This window comes from Thunnus maccoyii, chromosome 14 (assembly GCF_910596095.1).
Source record: "Thunnus maccoyii chromosome 14, fThuMac1.1, whole genome shotgun sequence".
NCBI classification, from domain to species: Eukaryota; Metazoa; Chordata; class Actinopteri; order Scombriformes; family Scombridae; genus Thunnus; species Thunnus maccoyii.
This window is the reverse complement of record NC_056546.1, coordinates 15,597,513-15,616,892: the sequence shown is the minus strand read 5'-3', so window position 1 is coordinate 15,616,892 and position 19,380 is coordinate 15,597,513. Positions and strand designations below refer to the sequence as shown.

Genomic DNA, 19,380 nt, shown 5'->3' with positions numbered 1-19,380 from the left:
TCCAAAACATATGTCTAATATTTCTGTTGAACTACCCTTTAAAAACAAACCCAAATTTCAATATTGAAAAGGCACTTATTTAGCAGAATCCACTTTGTATAGTCAAAAATCTCATTTACATTCAAATATCTATTAACAATTAGGGAAAAAAGCAATTTACATATTTCTTGTAGGTGAATCTGAAATGTACACCTGGGTGCGTGCATCATATTGGCCACTGGTGCTAAAACTAAGCCTGAGCTCTGATGCTGACAGCTGCTCTCTGATTCTCTGCTGCAGCTCTTTATTCTTTTACACTGCTGCCCCCAAGTGGTAAAAAACCGGTGGTGGAAAATAAACGTGAAACAATCACTGCAATTGATTATTTTTTTTAACAGTGCATTTACATGAGTGCAGAATGTTGGGATATATATTTATTTATCTAGAATTGTAGATCAGTGTAGCAGGGATTATCATTACACTTGCTGTCCAACAACACTGATTGCACACAGACCACAGTGTCACAGTGCATTTCCTACTGAAATTGTCTCCTGTGAAACAGGTTTATTAGGACCACAATGTGTACATGATAAAGACCTTCCAGGTATTTCGTTATTTAGTAACACAAGAGTGATGCAGAAACAAAGTGCACATTTTGGAAACCTTGGAGCTGATGTGAATGTGAAGCAGCTCATAACTGTCCTTCAACTTCTAATATTGTGGGAGGTGACAGGAGGCTGATAAAAAAGGGCAGCTGCTTGACCTGCAGTAGATGTTATTAATCCCCTCTACCAGGTTTTAGCCCCACCCCAACATAATCCAACCATAGCAGTGATTAACCATTTCATTAAAATGTTCATGTAGTGCAGGCCTGTTATAGTTCTGAAACATATGACCCACAAGGAGATGACTGGATTCACAATCCCATCTGTTCAGTTTCATCTTCCTGGGATGAAAATGTGTCAAAGCTCAAGATACATTGTGACACATACATTGTTGCTCTGCCTATGGATGATCAATTCTCAATCAATAACATATCTTACAAAGGTAACAGGGTTGCTGTCAGGACCAATTTCCAAGTCATGATCAGATACATAGAGGAGGAGAAGTTGAGACCTATTGACGATGATGTATTGTTGATGTATTTCCAAAGAGCTCTTTATTGTTATTTTTAGTGTTATTAATGTCATAATTGTCTCAATGTATGTATGTGTTGTTGTGTTCTGTTGCTCAAAGTCTTACTAATGAAAAGTAACCTATGTTAAAGGGGTTTTTATAAAGATGGACAGACATTTGTAGATCCTCTCTGTCCCCTTTGGCATAACCGATTCCTTTATTGTACCTGTATTAAATTACTTTTAGTCAAAAATGTGTTTTTCTTCTTGTTCCTACAGTTGGGTGTTTGAGGTTCACTGTGCAGAATAACGTATGTGCAGAGTTTGACGCTAAAAGGCTGTTTCCACAATCATTTGCTAAAGTGGGAAAGTTTATCTGTGCTCACCAAAAATCTGAGTTAAAGGTGCGCAGTGTATCTACAAACAATCTGTGACATCGCAAGGAGCCAGTCGTGATCCAGTATGAAACTTGGGCAAGCATGATGTGAAAACTTGAAGCCTCCAGTGCACATAGACTGAAAATTTAATTTTCACTAAAGTAGGAGACATCTCGCATCCAACAGTTTTAACTTTTGAAATGAACAATATTTGCAAATTCATGGTCTCTGTTTTTTTTTTTTAATGAGGGAGGAGGAGTAGATGTAGATTTTTTTTGTAGAAAAACTATTTCAGACACAAATTATCATTCAAATAGGAGCATTTGTATATGTCATCTAACATGTTCGGATGGGCTCGTTAAAGACATTTATTACAAATATAGAAAATGATTTGAAGATATCTTCTTTGGATATCCGAGGCAATGATATGACTTGATGTGCTTCCTTAATTAACAGGGTTGCAACTGAAATTGACACAAAATCACAACATGCAATTGAACGCTTGTTTCTTAAAAAAAGATGCAGTATACAAAGTGGCATCGCCTCTAAATTCTGTAGGCACTTCCTCAAACGGGGGTGGGGGGTGGGGGTGGGGGGGGTCGTCTTATACATAATTGCAGGGTGTTTTGGGATCACGTGACCTCGTCTACACAGGATGTCCCACGCAGTGAGAGCGGGCCTCAAAGTGCTCAGCTCGTGCGGTGCGCTCCAACACGTGAGAAAAGTTTAAGAAAGTTTTGAAGCGATGAAAATTTACCACAGAACCAAACTTCAGTCACATTTAAAGCTTCTATATCTATCGGGTGTCCAGCTGGAAATTCTGCGACAACTTTTGTGCCGCTGCGTTAATTAATTGTTGACTCATAATTTAAGCAATATTTCAGGAAACAAACGTTATTTCTCGCTTGGCGTCCGCTTTGCTCTCTTTAAACGTCGATGTTTCTCGCTGCCTCCCATTCATCTGGCAGAGCGGAGGAGCCCGCGTCCAAGGAGAGGATACAATGAAGCAGTGTGTCCTTGTCCGAGACAATGCAGCAAGATGCTACGATGGGAAGACACTGTTTCTCACAAGATCGGGGATGTTTTGCTCGCTTGCAGAGAGAGGCCAGCTTAAAGGTTTGTACTATCCGCTACCTCAACATCCTCATTTCTAATTTACTGACGGGGTGACTCAAAACGATACAAACAACCTTTAGAGCCACCGGCGCACCGCCGCTGGAGCATAAACATCCTGCTGCTCTGCGCGTAAAACGTTGTAAATGGTGCATAATGATACATATCGATACAGATAAACACGGTTCCCACTTCTGTCAAAGCATACACGTGTGATGTGTACGTGTCTCCTCATAGGATGCAGGTATAAATGATGATTATGCGAATATGGAGGCTGTGATTGCCTTGTAGTCCACTATAATCAATAATTCTTTCTATTCTAAGATGTGAGTTGCTCATATAACCATCTTTCTACATTTAATTTTGAATCTGTGAAAGCGTCATGCTCACCAGAGATTAATAGTATGCAGAAGTATTCATTAGTCTTTGTTCATTCTGGTTCGTTGATGTTGGAAATGCTCCTATTCAATACCCCCTCCCCCTAAATGCCTGCTATAGGATTAAATGGACACCACACACACACACACACACACACACACACACACACACACACACACACACACACACATTGAGAGAGAGAGAGGGAGAGAGAGAGAGAGAGGGTTAGTTTCCTTCATTTCTAAATGGCAAATAGTATGACATATAAACTCAAATCCCATGAAAATGATAAACAGCACCTACACACATTATAATGGTTTCCAGTATTTGCCCATAACGGTTAGTTGTTTACACAAACACCTCTGGATGAACAGCAAAACCTTCAGTGGGAATTTAGCTTTCAGTGTCTCCATGAGATGCAAGCGCTTGAAGGCTTTGAAGGCAGCCATTAATGTAATTTGTAGTGAGATGATAAACAGAGTGATGTGTGTTTCTGCTTGAGCAGATAGTCAGATTTGCCAAACGCTCCAGTGACTCTTGAATATGTAAAAGTGCTCAGCTCAAGTGCTTCAGCCTGACAGTTTGACGGCTATGGCGTATTAAGCTCAGATAATTGGGTGATATTTACTTACAGAGCACACAGTCACTCTACAACGGCTTGAAAACTGTGGTTTTCCCTTAATGATATGCTTTGCAGAAATTATTCACTCTCTTGACAGGTCCAAATGGCAGGAGGGGGGTGTATAGTCGGCAATTCTTTTTCAGTAATGTGAAAAAACTGAGAAAACAAATTCAGAATTAAGAAATTTGTTATATTAAATCATTTCAAATGAAATTCATGGTCAAAATAGCTCATTTGTTTCACAGAAGAGCAATGTGATAAGAATTTGAGGAACACATTCTCCTTTGGTCAGCTGGTATGAGTTCATACATGGGAGTTGTCCTCCAAACAAGGTTGTTTCAACATTTCTGTGTGTATGCCTTAATTCCCTTTTAACAAAGTAGGGTGATGCAATACTCTCAAAGGATGGTAAGGACACCACTACAGCTGATGCAAGATTTGATGTTCAAACCAAGCCGTGACTTGTTCTTTGCTGATAAACAATGATCTGCTTCCTGAACATTAGCATCAAAGATCACCCAACTGTCTGCGTGTCAAGGCTTGTGACTCAAAAATGAGTTTACAACGTGGGAACACTTTTTGAATCCCAGGAATGATGACTGTACCTGATGGATGTCAGAAGGAGCAATTCAGCTACAGAATACAGCTATTGAAATCATGCAGTACTGGAATCTAAATTTGCAATGTCCCCTGACTCAGCACCAAATGTTCCACAGTGTTTGCTGGCACTAAAAAACATCCCCCTGTTTACATAAACTCTCCCTCTCTCCCATCTCATCGTCTTCTCTATTCTCGACTCTAATCCCACTAAAAAGCTACGCTGTCCTTTTATGTGGTTCTAAGAAGTGAGACAGATTTTTAAAAGCTGTTGTACAAGCTGCTAAACATTCTTGAGGTTTTCAGTTCAATTAAACTGTGACCACATGTTGATGTATCACAAACACTGTATGAGTTTAGTTTAATCTGTCAGAACAAACGTGATAATTTATCTCTCACTATTTTTGTTATGATTCATGTCTTCAGCATGATGTCTTTGGCATCCACTGTTATTCAGCTCTATACTCATGAAAGTGGTCTCAAGATGCAAAACACAGTGTGCACCAGGATTATGATTTTAACTCTGACGGGTGGTGTTTAGTGTCATTTAAGTGTCATTGAAAACCAGGAATAACATCTAGTTTGCATACTGGCTTATAGAAGTACATTTTTTATTTCAGAATGAATCTCCAGCCTCAGTATATCAAGCTATGACTGACACACTGACCGACTAGACGTCTGATTACAAAGCCAGGACTCAAGAATGAAGACCAAATATGCAATTGTCTTCATCTGTATTGTGGCCCTGGTCATCATCGAAAAGGAGAGCAACATCCTATCAAGGTATATAAGAGTTTGCTCATTACAGACTCTGGATCTTTTGCTTGTACACTCCTTGTGTATGTGTCAGCTAAATGTAAAATATAAGATCTATCTTAGGTGTTTATGCTGCTTCATCTGTTATTAATTGACTTTATTTAATCAAGCCTGTATCTCATCAGGGTCTCTGATAAGCTGATCCAGAGGCAGACTCCACAGCAGACCCCGCAAACTCCACTGGATTACAGCAACACGACACAAAATGGCTCCCTGATGGTGCTCAAAATGCTGCTCTCTAAACAGGCTGGTACAAAAGGGAATTACTCTAATCTCTCTGAAGAAGATGATGTAGACACCTACAGCTACAGCGGTGGCCGTAAGCACATATTACTCTTGGCCACCACGAGAACAGGTTCCTCTTTCGTGGGGGAATTTTTCAACCAGCACGGAGAGAACATGTTCTACTTGTTTGAGCCTTTGTGGCACGTAGAGCGCATGCTGACCATGGCTGCAGAGGCCAACAACGGGACAGTGTTGGCAGGAATCTACCGGGATGTACTCCAGGGGCTTTTTCTGTGTGATTTCTCTCCTCTTGAGAAGTTCATTTCTCCCCCACCTCAGGACCACGTCACCGCGGCCCTTTTCCGCAGAGAGTCTAGTTTATCGCTCTGTGAAGAGCCTGTCTGCTCTCCTGTGATCAAAGATGTTTTTGAGAGGTAAAGTCCCTAGATATACACGTTTATTAATCAAGGTTAAAATGTTGACTCTAAAAGAGAAACTAAAATGTAACTGTGATTTGGTTGGAAAGAGGGAGGAGCTGCTGGTTCCAGAAGTATTTTTTTTTTATCACTGTAAGATCTGAAAATTGTAAAGTTTTGTTTTAATTATCTTGTTAATGTTCCTGAACATGAAAACATCAGAGTCTCCTACAGTATCACTACAGTATAGCTTTATGTCATTGCATTCAGTTTCAGTTATTTCAACTGAGAAGTTCTGAGAAGTCCTGTCAGTTTTTCATGGTGAATTGCTCAACATACTGCGTAGGATACTGGTGAGCCTCAGCCAATGTTGCTAGTTGTAAAACTGTAGCATATTCAGAAAAAAAAAAATGTTCTGAATGTGACGTTGACTTTGGACAAAACATTGCATCACAGTTGCTGAATTAATCTCACAATGACACTGAATGCACTTCTGCAAAATGTAATGTGTAGCTTCATGTTTGACTGATGTTTAACTTTATATTTAGCAAAACAAGACATTTAAGGAAAAATACCCATTTTCTAACCTTTTCTAACCTATAATCCAGAAAATAATCATCAGATTAATCACCAATGAAAATAATTGATAGCCCTAAATGCTACACAATTTGAAGCTTGGTGATCGGATGTTTCTTCCAAAATGGCCGTTGGGTGTCGTAGCTGACTTGACTTTATTCTCCACAGTACCTTATTTTAAAGAGCCAGATATAACACAGTTGCTCATCTTTTGTAATGATGATTTAGCCAAGAGAGTTTAATACACATGTAAGTGTTGGAAGTGCTCCAACTTCTTTAAAGGTTATACATGTAGGAATCAGAAATTCCTTCTCATTAGTGACACCGGTGGCCGTTAAGTGAGCTGCAGTCAGCATCCTGTTGCTCATGCTTGGGTGCTCGCTTGCGGAGATGATGTCTTTTCCCTTGTTTACACTTCGCATAATAGCATAAAAGATCTCTAACATTGTGTTTTGCACCATGTTTCTGCAAATCAGCTCTCACCCCCAGTCAGTCAGCCCCTCCTCCCCCTGCTGTACATGCCGACACTCACACAACCCACCAAAATATGCGTTACTCAACCACCCAAACGGCCAACTTTTTTTTTTTTACCAATCATGTTTACTAAACACTGTTAAGCTCAGTGAGCTGTGGCCAGGGAGCAACGTGCTGCAGGTTTGTTGTGAAATATGTGTTTATTACCACATTTGGACTACTATCAGAAAAAACAATAGGGGTAAGTTATGTTCCTTTATCGCTCTAGAGCTTGTTTTCCGCTCCTTTGTTGAGGAAATAATGTTGTTTTAGCTGTGTGTATACTCAGGAGTGGGCGACTTGTCATTGCGGTGGTGTTGTTGTGAAACGTGTTGTGGTTGACGGAGACAGCTAGCTGTCTCATTGTTGACGTTAGCAGGAGAGAGGCAAGGCACTCAGGAGCGCACAAAAACGTCACATCCGTTGGATTTTGACAGAAAATCTGTCCCAGGTCCTCCATATAGAAATCAGTCCACAGGATGATATAGGCAACTGACAAAGTTGGGGAAGGTCTCATTTTTTTAAGTTCCATTACAACCTGTTCACGCAATAAAAAAACGACTAATAAATGTGAATTGCTTCATAATTCTTACATACAGAACCTTCAACTTTCTGGGCAAAAAATGAACAAGACATTTACTTCTGGAATCATAGCTGTCTGAAATAACTCCTCCCACTTTGCAGCTCTATTGAAAGATATTCATCATGTAAAAACTAAACCTCTCTTGTCTCAGGTATCATTGCAGGACTCGTCGCTGTGGGCCGCTCAACTTTACTCTTGCATCTGAATCTTGCCTTTCCAAGCAACACCATGCCATTAAGACTGTCCGTGTGCGCCAGCTGGACACGCTGCAGCCTTTGGTGGAGGACCCTCGCCTGGATGTGAGAATAATCCAGCTAGTCCGTGATCCACGGGCCATCTTAGCATCCCGCATGGTGGCTTTCTCTTCAAAGTACCAGACGTGGAAGGCCTGGGCGCAGGACGGCCAGGTGCCTGAGGATGACGAGGAGGTCAAAAGGCTTAAAGGAAACTGTGACCACATTAGGATGTCTGCAGAAGTGGGGCTGAGCCAACCTCACTGGCTTAGGAGCCGCTACATGTTGGTACGTTATGAGGATATTGCTCGCTATCCCATGCAGAAGGCAGAGGAGATGTACAAGTTCACAGGGATACCATTTAGTCCCCAAGCCAGGGAGTGGATTCTGAGGAACACTCAGACCACACAGGAAGCTAGCGGGATTTACTCCACACAGAAGAACTCATCAGAGCAGGCAGAAAAATGGAGATTTAGTATTCCCTTTACACTGGCTCAGGTAGTGCAGAGAGTGTGTGGACCCACCATGAAGCTGTTTGGCTACAGGTTTGTGGATGATGAAAATACACTGACTGATAAGTCCATCAGCTTGTTGGAGGAGAAACTGTTTCACTAACCTTGTGGTCAAAAATGTAACTGTGAATCTGCAAAAAAAAAAACCAAACAAAAAAAAAAAAAAACTGCACAGGATGGATGGGAGCTGAGAGAAGCCATTATTGCACAAACCAAAACTCGTCATAAAAGTTGCCATAATAGACACAAAATGCATTTCACTCTTTTTTTTTCTTTTTTTTTTTTACTGTTGACAGTAACATTTGGGCTATAAAATGATATCCATACTCACCAATGATGTGCCTCATCGTAACAATGAAGAGCCACTTGAGAAAGAGAAGTATTTATTTGTGTTCACCGAGAAGCCTGGTATTTAAGCTTTATGTCATGCTCTGTGTTTCATTTATTTCAATTAAATAAGCATAGACGTTAAGCCTGAATTGTAAGAGATTATTATGTAAGATTTTACTGATAGTTGATCATATTTAGATTTTCAGGGATAAACTAAAGTGAAAGTGATGTATGTGTGTCTTGTTTGTGTGTGTGTCTGCTCATGATTTATGACGCTAGTGCTTAATAACGCCTAGTTCAATCTGTTTTGTGTTTTGATAGATCCTCACTAGACTAGAAAACTGATCACATTAGACCTGATGTGCTTTGACAGGGCCTTACGTATTTGACTCAGGTAAAGTGAATGTTGAAAAGAGGAGTATTCATATTATTTCCAAAAGTTTGGTGTGTGAAATGTCTTCAAATGCCATTTAAAGCAATACCTGTGTGATTTAATTCACATGATCACACCACAGTATACCATAGAAAATAGGTTGTTAAGGATGGATATATAATACTCATGAGGTTATATGAAATAAGGCTCTTCTGCTATAGAAGCACTATATTTCTAATGCCTATATTTTGCTTCAGATACCGACCTTGTGTCTTCAACATACAGTACATCTGTAAAAAGTTGAAAATTCAGTAGAAATAGCTTTAGCAATGCATTCTCCAGTGCTGCTCTACTTCTAACTAAACTGGCTGTTTTGGGTGTCATTTCACATAAACATTATCCCTGATAATAAACCGAAGCTCCTGTCAGCAAACTGCCCTGAATCTCAACGTGTGTTCATGGACACAAGAACAAAATTCGATTGTGCAAGTAGTTTTATTAATCATTTCCCAGCTCAAAGTTAAGACCTGCTAAGTTCAATATACTCACCCTTTAAAATGATTAGTTGTGAGATTCTTGGGTGTTGAGGGTTTAGCTGACAGTAATATGTAAGGTGTGTGTGTGTGTGTGTGCTGTATTAATGTGGCCTATGACTTTAAGCAAAACCCAGGTGCTTTTGCGTTAACTGTCACTCTTGATGGTATATAAAGGTATCCACTGTGACTCTAGTTCAATGACAGCATTGTGTTCAGCTTGGCTGAGGCGCTGCTGAAACTGCTGTGCTGCTCATGGAAAGGGATATGCATTTGAGGTACATATAGTAGAGGGCTTATACTACCGTAGTGTTGAGAACACAAATATGAATACATTACAACTAGTAAGTCTTAGGTTGGTGAGACTTACTATTCAAGTATTTTAGCCAAAATGTATACTGTAAAACACCAAGTGCAACTGAAACAATGGATGTAGTCAGTTTATACATTCAGCTAATTCAGATGTGTCAGTAATCATTTGGGACAAATACAGTTTTGTAGTTATTCATCTGTCATGAAAATGTATGTTTGACTGTAACCACTGTGGTGGTTTCAACTTTCATAGAGAACAGTGGCTTGCTGTCATGGCGGAAAAAATCATAACATCAATAGCAGAGCTGTTTTAAGTCTTTTCGGGGCAGGTCCAAGTCAAGTCTCAGATCCTTGAAAACATTCCAACTTTAGTCCAAACTTTTAAAAAGCGAAATACAAGTAATTTGAATGCTGACTAATAAAATTCCACGTTTTGCTTTCAAAGCTCTGTTATTAGTGATTATTAAATGGCCTAGACCAGTCCTTTCAATGCATTGGCTCAATTACTGAATATTCAAGCTGTGTGTGCAAATGGGACTGTTGCTGTCTTACCTGCTTTGCATTGATCCTTGATTTTCACATCCAAGTGAATAAGCATGTATAACGCACTCATTCTTGTGACTTAAATGTGACTTGACTACAGGCTCTGGTCCACAGAAACTCTCCGCTGTCCATCCATAAACTCAGTAAGGACATACACAAGTTTTTTTTTTGTTTTTTTACAGATGTAAATGTTCGAGTTTCTCTCATTAAAATTATAATTCAAATGATTCTTTTGTTGTAAAATGGTGCTTTATGGAGCCATTAATATTTCCATCAACCTGTAAATGCTGTTTCAGTCTAACATAATGATTTTTCAGCAGTTGAAGAATGCAGCGTGTTGAAATACACTGGTAATGTTCCTCAAGTTTTCCCCATGGTATAAAATTCCCATCAACTGTCCAGAGGAGGAATTGTAACAGGAAATTGTTATGAAAGTGTTTCTGGCACAAACAGCCACTTTGTTTGTGGTATTCTCATTATGATATGACCTGAATGTGTTTGTTAGTATGTGTGCATATTTCATTTATAAAGGTAGCCTGTAAGATTCAAATTTTGATGTACCAACCTGACTTTTTTATAAGCTTAAAATTGACCACACTGGCAATGTGCCGTATCTGTGTCTACAGATCTCTTCCTAGAGAAGGAGTTTAATCATTTCTTCCTGCTTCTTGACCTCTGCATTTCCTTTTCAAGGCTCGTCAGTAGAAAAACATCCCTGCAGATAACCAGCACTCAGACATCAAGCATTCCTCCTTCATAGATTCCACAACAAATATTTCTTCTTTCTTATCAATGTAATATATTTTAAGCTTTAAAATGCACAGAGGCTGAGGACGACTTCATGATAATTAATGTGGGATTGTTTACTCAGTTGCATTCTCTCAGTCCAGCTCCATTTTCAAATGCATGCTGTTGCTAGGGATCCCCAAAAGGCAGAGTGGGAGATACTGGGAAAAAAAAAAGCCGAAACAGGGAGCCCATTCAAGTCTGCATTCTTTCTCTCTGTTTCACGCCCCAGCTGAGTGAATGCACTTTAGAGTTCACAGCTGTTGGTCAAGCTGATTTTTCTCCCCAGATCATTTCATGGCATAGCACAGAATAACACAGTCGATGTTTCCATCCAGCAAAAGAGGAAACGTCTTGGTAATAAGTCACTGATGATCCACGTCTGAGTGGAGTCTAAAGTTTCCTCAAGGCATCCTGTGTTGTTTTTAATTACCATACAGCACCACTAGTCCCTGTATGTTTTACCAGCACATGCACAGCACAGACTAAGTGGTTTCATCATACATAATTTTGCTTAGTGAAAATGTGTAGTGGATGCAAGAACAGAGTATATTAGATTTACAAAATGATTTACAAATGACTTATCTGAATCCCATTATCTCTTCTGAAGTTTTGTCTTGGGTACCAATTAAGGCATTGACAGTCCTGTTTCCCCCCTAAATCATTGCTTTTGATACTTGAGCATTAATAATTTGTGTTCTCTATTTTAAAAATGGAGTTTTGTGTCAGTGATTAAATTTGGATGAGCTCACAGAAACAGAAATAAAATCAGAGGTCATTCAAGGAACTAGCAAATACAATAGAAAGTCACAGAGTAAAGACTGAAAAGGTCACAGAAGAAAGTGAATTTAAAATAAAATTTAGTTAAGTAAACTTATATAAATAAACTGCATTTCACTGAGTAAAATGGAAACATATGGATGCCAAATACAGAATTTCACAGAGCAAAAAATACAGAAAAAGAGATATTTCTTTTTCTATATTTTTTTATAGATATATATATAAATGTGTACTAGAATTGCATTCATGTATTTCTTTAACAGCTGACTTTAATTGAAATGTCACAGAAATTCTATCTAAGATTAGACAAAGAGGCTACTCATATACACAGATAATTGGCACTGTGGAGAAAATCCAAAGTAGAACAATTGTGACTTTTTAAAGTCTTAAACACTTAAGTCTGATGAATTCCTTGGTGACCGTTTTTTCTAAATCTCCTTTAGATGTCTTCTCTCATTACCTTAAATTTAAGAAAAGTCATCTCTGGGGCTGAGTCCTCAGTGTTTATTTACTCCACTAATTATAGATGTAATGTATCTGCTCCGTGCAATCGCACATCCAAATGTAATCGCTTCAAGCGTCTTCTCTCTAGAGACTTTGACAAAGAGGAATCATTTCATCTTTGTCAAAATGAACTATTTATTTGACTACTTGCCCATGTGGAAAAGCTTTTGTCGATAAGACAAAAAGAGAATGAAGTGTTTGAACAACTGAGCACCAGATAGTCTCAATAAAATGTGCAGTTACTAGATGGGTTTAGTACTAGTTATTATTTACTTAACAAATCTTTGCTCTTTCTTTACTTAACCTTAAAAATGATGTATGTGATTGGCTACATTTTTTAAAATACTTTTCTTGAATGAATCTTTAATTTGAATGGTCTGTACAGCATGGAGGCCTAGCTCTCTATGGACTCTATTTCTATGTCAATGTTGCTTGTCCTGTGATTTCACTGATTTGACTCACATGTCCTACACTGTAAATCTCACCGTGATGCTTTTTTTTGCATTAAGAAGGCAGAATGTGCTGAAATATTAATTTAACAAATTACATTGCTGTATTTTTAAATAGTCAAGTTACTTATTTTGCCGAAGAAAACAACCTGAATACTTTGTCTTCCCTGAAAGGTTTTAGTTAGATTAGATATTTAAGTTCATCAAATTTATTAAGTCCATTATGACTTGGACTTAGACTGGAATGATTACCAGATTTCTTGGCCTTTTGTGACCCTTGACCTCAGTTTTTGATCACAAAATTCTCATGAACCATGCTTTTTTTTTTCTTTTTTGTTTTCTTAACTTCTTTGCAAACACACCAAACATTTTGTGGCTATGAAAATATGAAATGTATAAAGTAAGTATTATGGACACATTAATGAATAGGTGCCTGCCTGTTCACCTGGAAGCTTTTACATAAATGACTTTCTCACTTAAGTCATAACACGGCCAGAAAGTTAAGGTTACAATTTGGCACTGCTTGCTCCAAGGGTGACATTGGTTTAAAGACTGTCATGCCATTAAACTACTGTACCAACAGATGCACACAGTGTGCTTGTATGCACACACAGATTCAATGACTCTACTTGTGCTGTTTAAGGGAAGGGAAAGGGAGAGGGCTAAAGAAACAGGAAACCCACCCTTGTTTATCGACCTCTCTGGCTCTCATCCATGTTCCTCCTCTCTTAAACATCCCGTCACACCCCGGTGTTTTTACAGTAATTTGGATAGGTTATCATTGCTTGTTTCTTGATTTGTGTCTAACCGAAAATTAACGTTTAAGTGTATTTTTTAGGTGCGTGTCTGCTTTGACTTTTTTTTTTTAGATCATGACATCCACTTTCTATCTTAAACTATCCCGTGTCACAGTGATTATGTTGCTCCAGTCCAGCCCTCCACCTCTCAAGCGAACACACACACACACACACACACACACACACACACACACACACACACACACACACACACACACACACACACACACATACACACACACACACTCTCCCTCTACACCCCTACCTTTCTCTAAGCACACTCTATCTCCTCTTACTGGCTGCCCCTCGTTGGAAGGTAAATAAATCCTGTGGTTGGGGTGGAACACTGAGTGCCCTCATATGCCTCCAGAGTTGCTCTGCCTGAAAGAAGCCTTGTGTTTGCCTCTGTAAGGTGGCTCCACTCAGCCATACACTGGCCATGGACAGATAGGCTGGCTCATTGGACTAGGAAGCAGCTCCTGAGAAACATAGTTTAATACTAAGACCATAAACTCAGCCTTATGTACTAAAACATAATACTGATGTGGTAGTTATCTTCAGTGATAATTTTAGGATATATAATGCTCATAAAAAGCTAGGATGTGACTACATAGTGTGCTAAACTTACTGTTTCCTGTGTGTCCTGCAGAGGGCAGTAGACCCCACAGGATCATCAAGAGTGTCACACGTTTCCCCTCTGTGTGTGTGTGTGTGTGTGTGTGCATGTGTGTGTGTACAGAGAGTATATGACTATGTAGCCTACAGTATGTGTGTGCACACAGACGTGCCAAAATGCATATATGTATGCTCTATATGCATGTGGGCATATGTGCATTTGTATTTGTGAGGGGCCTCTCACAGGTGATTGCTCATATGTGCAGGGGTAATTGTTGTGACGTTTTTATCTTCCTCATTACAGGAAGTTTTTCTGCGGCTCAAGACAAAGCAGAAGATGACTCCTGCTTGTTCCTCCTCAATCCATTGTCGGTCTCTCTCCGTTCCGTTCACCGTTCCCTAGAGCTCAATGGGACGGAAGTGTGAAAGATGTCCACATCAAAGAGGGTGCAGGCCAGCACTAATCCGCAAATAATGACAGGCAGGCAGCCAGGGCTGAACTTAACACACATGTCCCCTTACTTACTAATCTTGAATGGTACAGAGCAATCCCTCATGAGGAGCATCTTAGAACGTAACACCTGTGCTGCAGAGAAAGATGAGTTAAAAAGGATACAGAGTCTAAAGACATCTTAACATTTAACATTGTATATCTCATTATGTTGAGGAGGATTAACTGTGAGGAGCATAAGTATACTGCTAAGGCCGTTTTCTTCTGTCTATAGGTAAGCTCTGACCAGAGAAGTGGACACCCTCTAGTGGGGAAAGACAAACTGTGTGTACGCAAATATTAAAAGCATCATAGACATTTCAAAGTGTTCATCACTTCAGAGGACATTACATTGACTTACATTAATATTTTGGGGATTTACCCTAACCCTAACCCTAACTCTAACCTTTATCTTAAACTTCACCCTAAAATTTAATGATTTATGTCATGGGGACTTAAGGCGATTCCCTACAATGTGAGTGAAAACAGATTTATGTCCCCACAACATGAACAGCACACACATACACACACACACACACATAAACACACACACACACACACACACACACATATATACACATACACACACACAGTCGTGTTTCCATCACTTCAGAGGACATTACATTGACTTACTTTCATTTCCTGGAGACTTATCCTCTTATCCTAACCTTATCCATAAAACCGTAACCACTACTTGCCTTACCCTAACCTTAACATAACCCTAAACTTACTTATTTACTTAATTACTTACTTACTTACTGCCCTTTATGCCTACTGGCATGAAGGCTGGCAACAAAGGATCTCCACTCCTATCTTTTTAGGGCAAACTTTTGGATGGTACCCCCGGTCTGCTTCAGGGCTGTCAGTTCTCTTTCCACTGCTCGATGCCAGGTCTCTCTATGCAGGAGTTTTCTGAGGCTCCTTGTGGGGAATGTTGACAGCTTTGAGATGTCACTCTCTATCATTGTCCAGCATTCTGAGCTGTATTTCAGGGTAGAAAGAATACAGCTCTGGTACAGTTATTGATGGTGTAGCGGGGGGACTTCCACACTGGGGATGTGCAGAGAGTCCAGTATTTGTATTTGTATCTGTATTTGTTGAGACAGCAAAATTATTTGTATTTCTATTCCAATACAAGTGGAAATAGGTGTAACAATCCTGTTTTTGTTTTTCTCCCAGCTTTAACTGTTAAAACTGGGTGGAAAAAATTAGAGTTTAAAAAGAGTATTGAAAAACTAATCCAAAATCTTTAGGTTGGTCCTTCATATTGGGGTGGTGACATGCAGTTCACTACGGAGGAGAATGGGGGGACAGCGTTATTTCCGGTAAGGCGTGTCCTTGAAAAAACTTAAGTGGCGTAGGTTTGTTAGCAGCTGTACTCGCTGCTATTGAGGCAACTACCTTACATTTAGAAATCCCCAGGCGATCGGTAGACGGGGAGATCTCTGATTGTCTGGTATCGCGAGACTACTCAACCAAAGCTCATCCAACACACAGACCTCCAATTATTTATACATCTTTAACACAGAGAAAGACAGCAGAGCAGATCAGAGGAGAGAAATGGAGACAACAATGTAATCGAGTCCTGACTTGTGCGCTGTTATTTTAAACGTCCTTTTTTTCTTCCCAAAAACAAATAATTTTTTAAATATTTGCACAAAATAAATATTCATAAAAACCCACTATTTGTGCTTTTCTCGTATTTGGATTCAGCTCCTGACTATTCCTCACATTGTTAAGCATTCTGAAGGTGTTTCTGGCCTTGCTGAATCAGCTTTTGATGTCACTGCCTGCTCCTCCATCATATCTAACAGTGCTTCAAAGATATATAAACTCTTCTGTTGTGGGTAGGTTTATTCCATCTACTTGTATTGGTTTGCGTGTTCAAGGTCATCACCTCTGTTTTCCTCTAGCTAATTGTTGTGCAAAGGTGTTGAGACAGGATGTTTTTTCTTGCATATGGTGGTGGGTATGAGATCAGTGCCAAGTCGTCTGCGAAGTTGAGGTCTTCAAGTGTTGAAGAGAGCGTCCATCTGATCTGATGCCTCTAGGTTAGTCTTCAGTTGTTCTTCGCATCACTCAGTCTATGACCATACTGAAAAGTAATGCTGGCATCACACATCCTTACCTCACTCCTGTTTTGACTTCAAAATGTTCCTTAACTTTAAACCAAGTCTTCACCCTAAAATTAATAATTTATGTTAAGGGGACTTGCTTTTTGTCCCCATAAGGGAAGCGAGCCCCCACAACATGACTGTGTCAACAGATCCCCCCCACCCCCCCACTCCCCACACACTCACTCACACATCTCCCTAGCAGTCAGGTGGGCAGCCCTTGAGGGGAAATTCTCCCAGACTCACCTGTACCATTGTTTCCATTGCTCTTCCTGTGTGAGGAGCCTGTATTGGTTGAATACAATGGGGTCAGGGACATCACAGCACCTGTCAGACACACACTCTATCATTGTGACAGAGAGAGGAGTGACAATAAACAGCATACACACACACACACTCGGTACCAAGTTACTCACAGTCTTGATAATGGTGGTATTACACAGCAAAAATGTGAATGGACTGTGGTTTGAGTTAATGTATTATTGTATTTGCAATTGTACCCTTTTAATCTATTTCAGCTCTCTGTGTTGTTTACTTTATTTTTATTCTCTTTTTATGTTAGATGTACCAAAACAAAATGATAATAGTTGTAGTAGACATCAGTTGGATGCACTCATTCATTAAATGATTAGCTTCCAAAATAACTCTAAAATTTCCTGTCTAGTTTCACACAATTTTGTCAGCAGGTCTTTGGCGGACACGGATGATTTTTAAGTACCACACAATTGTACTCTGAGACATTCAATATCTATAAATGATCAATATGTTTTATATGTAATTAAGAAGGCAGTGTTCGTGTATTAATGTGCTACTCTTTTCTTTCAGAATAACTTTGTAGGAAATTTTTTGGTGTCGTAGCATACATTGAGCTAAGGTAAGATGAGGTTTGACGAGACATGACTTCATTCATTCTGAAGGAAAGTTATGTACCCAAGACACTCCGTATACAAAGTGAAACAGGTATATACATAGCATAAATATATGGTACTCTATAGTGAATTTAAAAATACATACACTAAAATGAAACAGAAAAAAATAAAAGCGAAAGAAGAAAACAACCTTGTTGGCAGGACTCAGGATCGTAAACCACAAAAGAGTAAAAGAGTGCAAAGACAATGTAACTGATCTTGCAAAACTGATAGCAGCATCTTCAACAGAAACTGATATCATATGATATAGTGCCATCCACTAAGTAATCCTAAACCCTCTTAATCACTCCCTAATCTCCCCGTGAACTTCACAAAGGCAGCCAGGTTATGTTAGACTGACATAAAACAAAAGGTAACAGTGTGCAGCTGAATATCTTCCAGACACCGATCCCCATAGGAAAGGTCTATCTGAAGTGCCTGAGTTGGGGATTAAAATTTACTGCTGGGAATGTCAGCTTTGTCAAACAACTCAATCCCGTCACTGCTGCCACTGTCTTCATTAAAATTTTATCAAGCTACCTCCAAAACTGTGGCTTTTATCCAACTATTACAGCCTTATCTTTACATGATTCGAGAAATGATATGTTTCACCCTCAGCTATCAAACTTCATAAAGTTGAATATGGTATTGACACTATTTATGTTCTTCCACTGGCCCAAACCTCATCTGGGACTGTAGTCAAACACGTGAAAATAGCAATAGCATTCTGTCAGTCTGTCCTCTTATATTGCCAGTGCTCTTCAGTACACCTCTGTCCTGAGTGATGGGTGTACCCCACCAATGTCAGAACAGCAAACCCCAACAGAAGACTCTATTGACCTCAGTGTTACCTTATCTTCAGTCATCTTCTTTGCACCCCTCTGTCAATCAGTCTGCTGGTTCAACCTTCTCAAGTTGCGTGAGCTATGATTAGCAATTTCTACCATTATGTATCCTCCCTGCATAATTCATGCCCTTCGTTCTTTTTGACTGTCCCCTGGAGAAAACATGAGAGGGGAATCCCACCCTGCTCCAACAAAACCCAGAAGGTTTGTGTCTTGTGGTGGGGGTGAAAAAATCATGTTGCATTTTTAATTATCAGACCATTGGATGATTTATAATTGATGAGGGTATGATCGTAGGTGCAGGTTTGCCCCTCTCTTGTCAAGGAAATGAAATGGTGTGGAAAGTGTTGGGTCATTAGGCCGTTAGGGATCGGGTCCTCTCCTGATCCAGAGTCCAAGTATGACAAAGCCACAGAGAGGAGATCCCATACTCTGGCCAAAGTGGAGCAAGCATCTTCCCTTGCCTCGATTGAGTCTGCTATTGTCCTGCTGTGTTATTCTGCTGAGAGATGGCGAGGTTTGTCATTGGAGAAGCCAGCTCTGTTTCACTATAGGGTTAACATGACAATTTGTTTAGGTAAAGTAAGAAAGTGGGATTGGTTTGAAGGTAATGTCTCAAACTCAGGCAGCATTTACAGGCGGCCTGAAGTCACTCATGAATATTATTTGAGTGACAAAATGTAAATAAAAAACTATAAAGGGATCTAAAATTGTTTGTGTCTTTGAGGGTGCAGGCTTAAGAGGAGGCAGTTTAGAAATGGCCATGTTTCCCCTCCAAGTAATTCTTAATCGCTGTGTTTTCATCTCCAGGCAGGACAGTAATGACCAATTCTGAGTGACTGACCATGGGAATGGGCACAGCTTAAATCCCCTTCATCCCCCAGTCCCTGTGTGTGCTTGAGTCTTATTCCCAAACTCTACACACACACACACACACACACACACA

General features: G+C 39.7%; 1 protein-coding gene across 2 annotated transcripts; it reads left to right on the top strand.

Moving 5' to 3' along the window:
- The first annotated feature begins 2,112 nt into the window (after positions 1-2,112).
- Positions 2,113-10,671, top strand: chst3a (carbohydrate (chondroitin 6) sulfotransferase 3a). 2 transcript variants are annotated; one of them, XM_042433520.1, is made up of 5 exons: positions 2,113-2,186; positions 2,440-2,587; positions 4,802-4,964; positions 5,123-5,656; positions 7,462-10,671. In XM_042433520.1, exons 3-5 carry the CDS (start codon positions 4,885-4,887, stop codon positions 8,156-8,158), a joined length of 1,311 nt encoding a protein of 436 aa, XP_042289454.1. In that variant the 5' UTR covers positions 2,113-2,186; positions 2,440-2,587; positions 4,802-4,884; the 3' UTR covers positions 8,159-10,671. The 2 variants fall into 2 exon arrangements, with proteins under 2 accessions (XP_042289454.1, XP_042289453.1); XM_042433519.1 differs by having other exon boundaries at positions 2,129-2,587.
- The last annotated feature ends 8,709 nt before the right edge of the window (positions 10,672-19,380 follow it).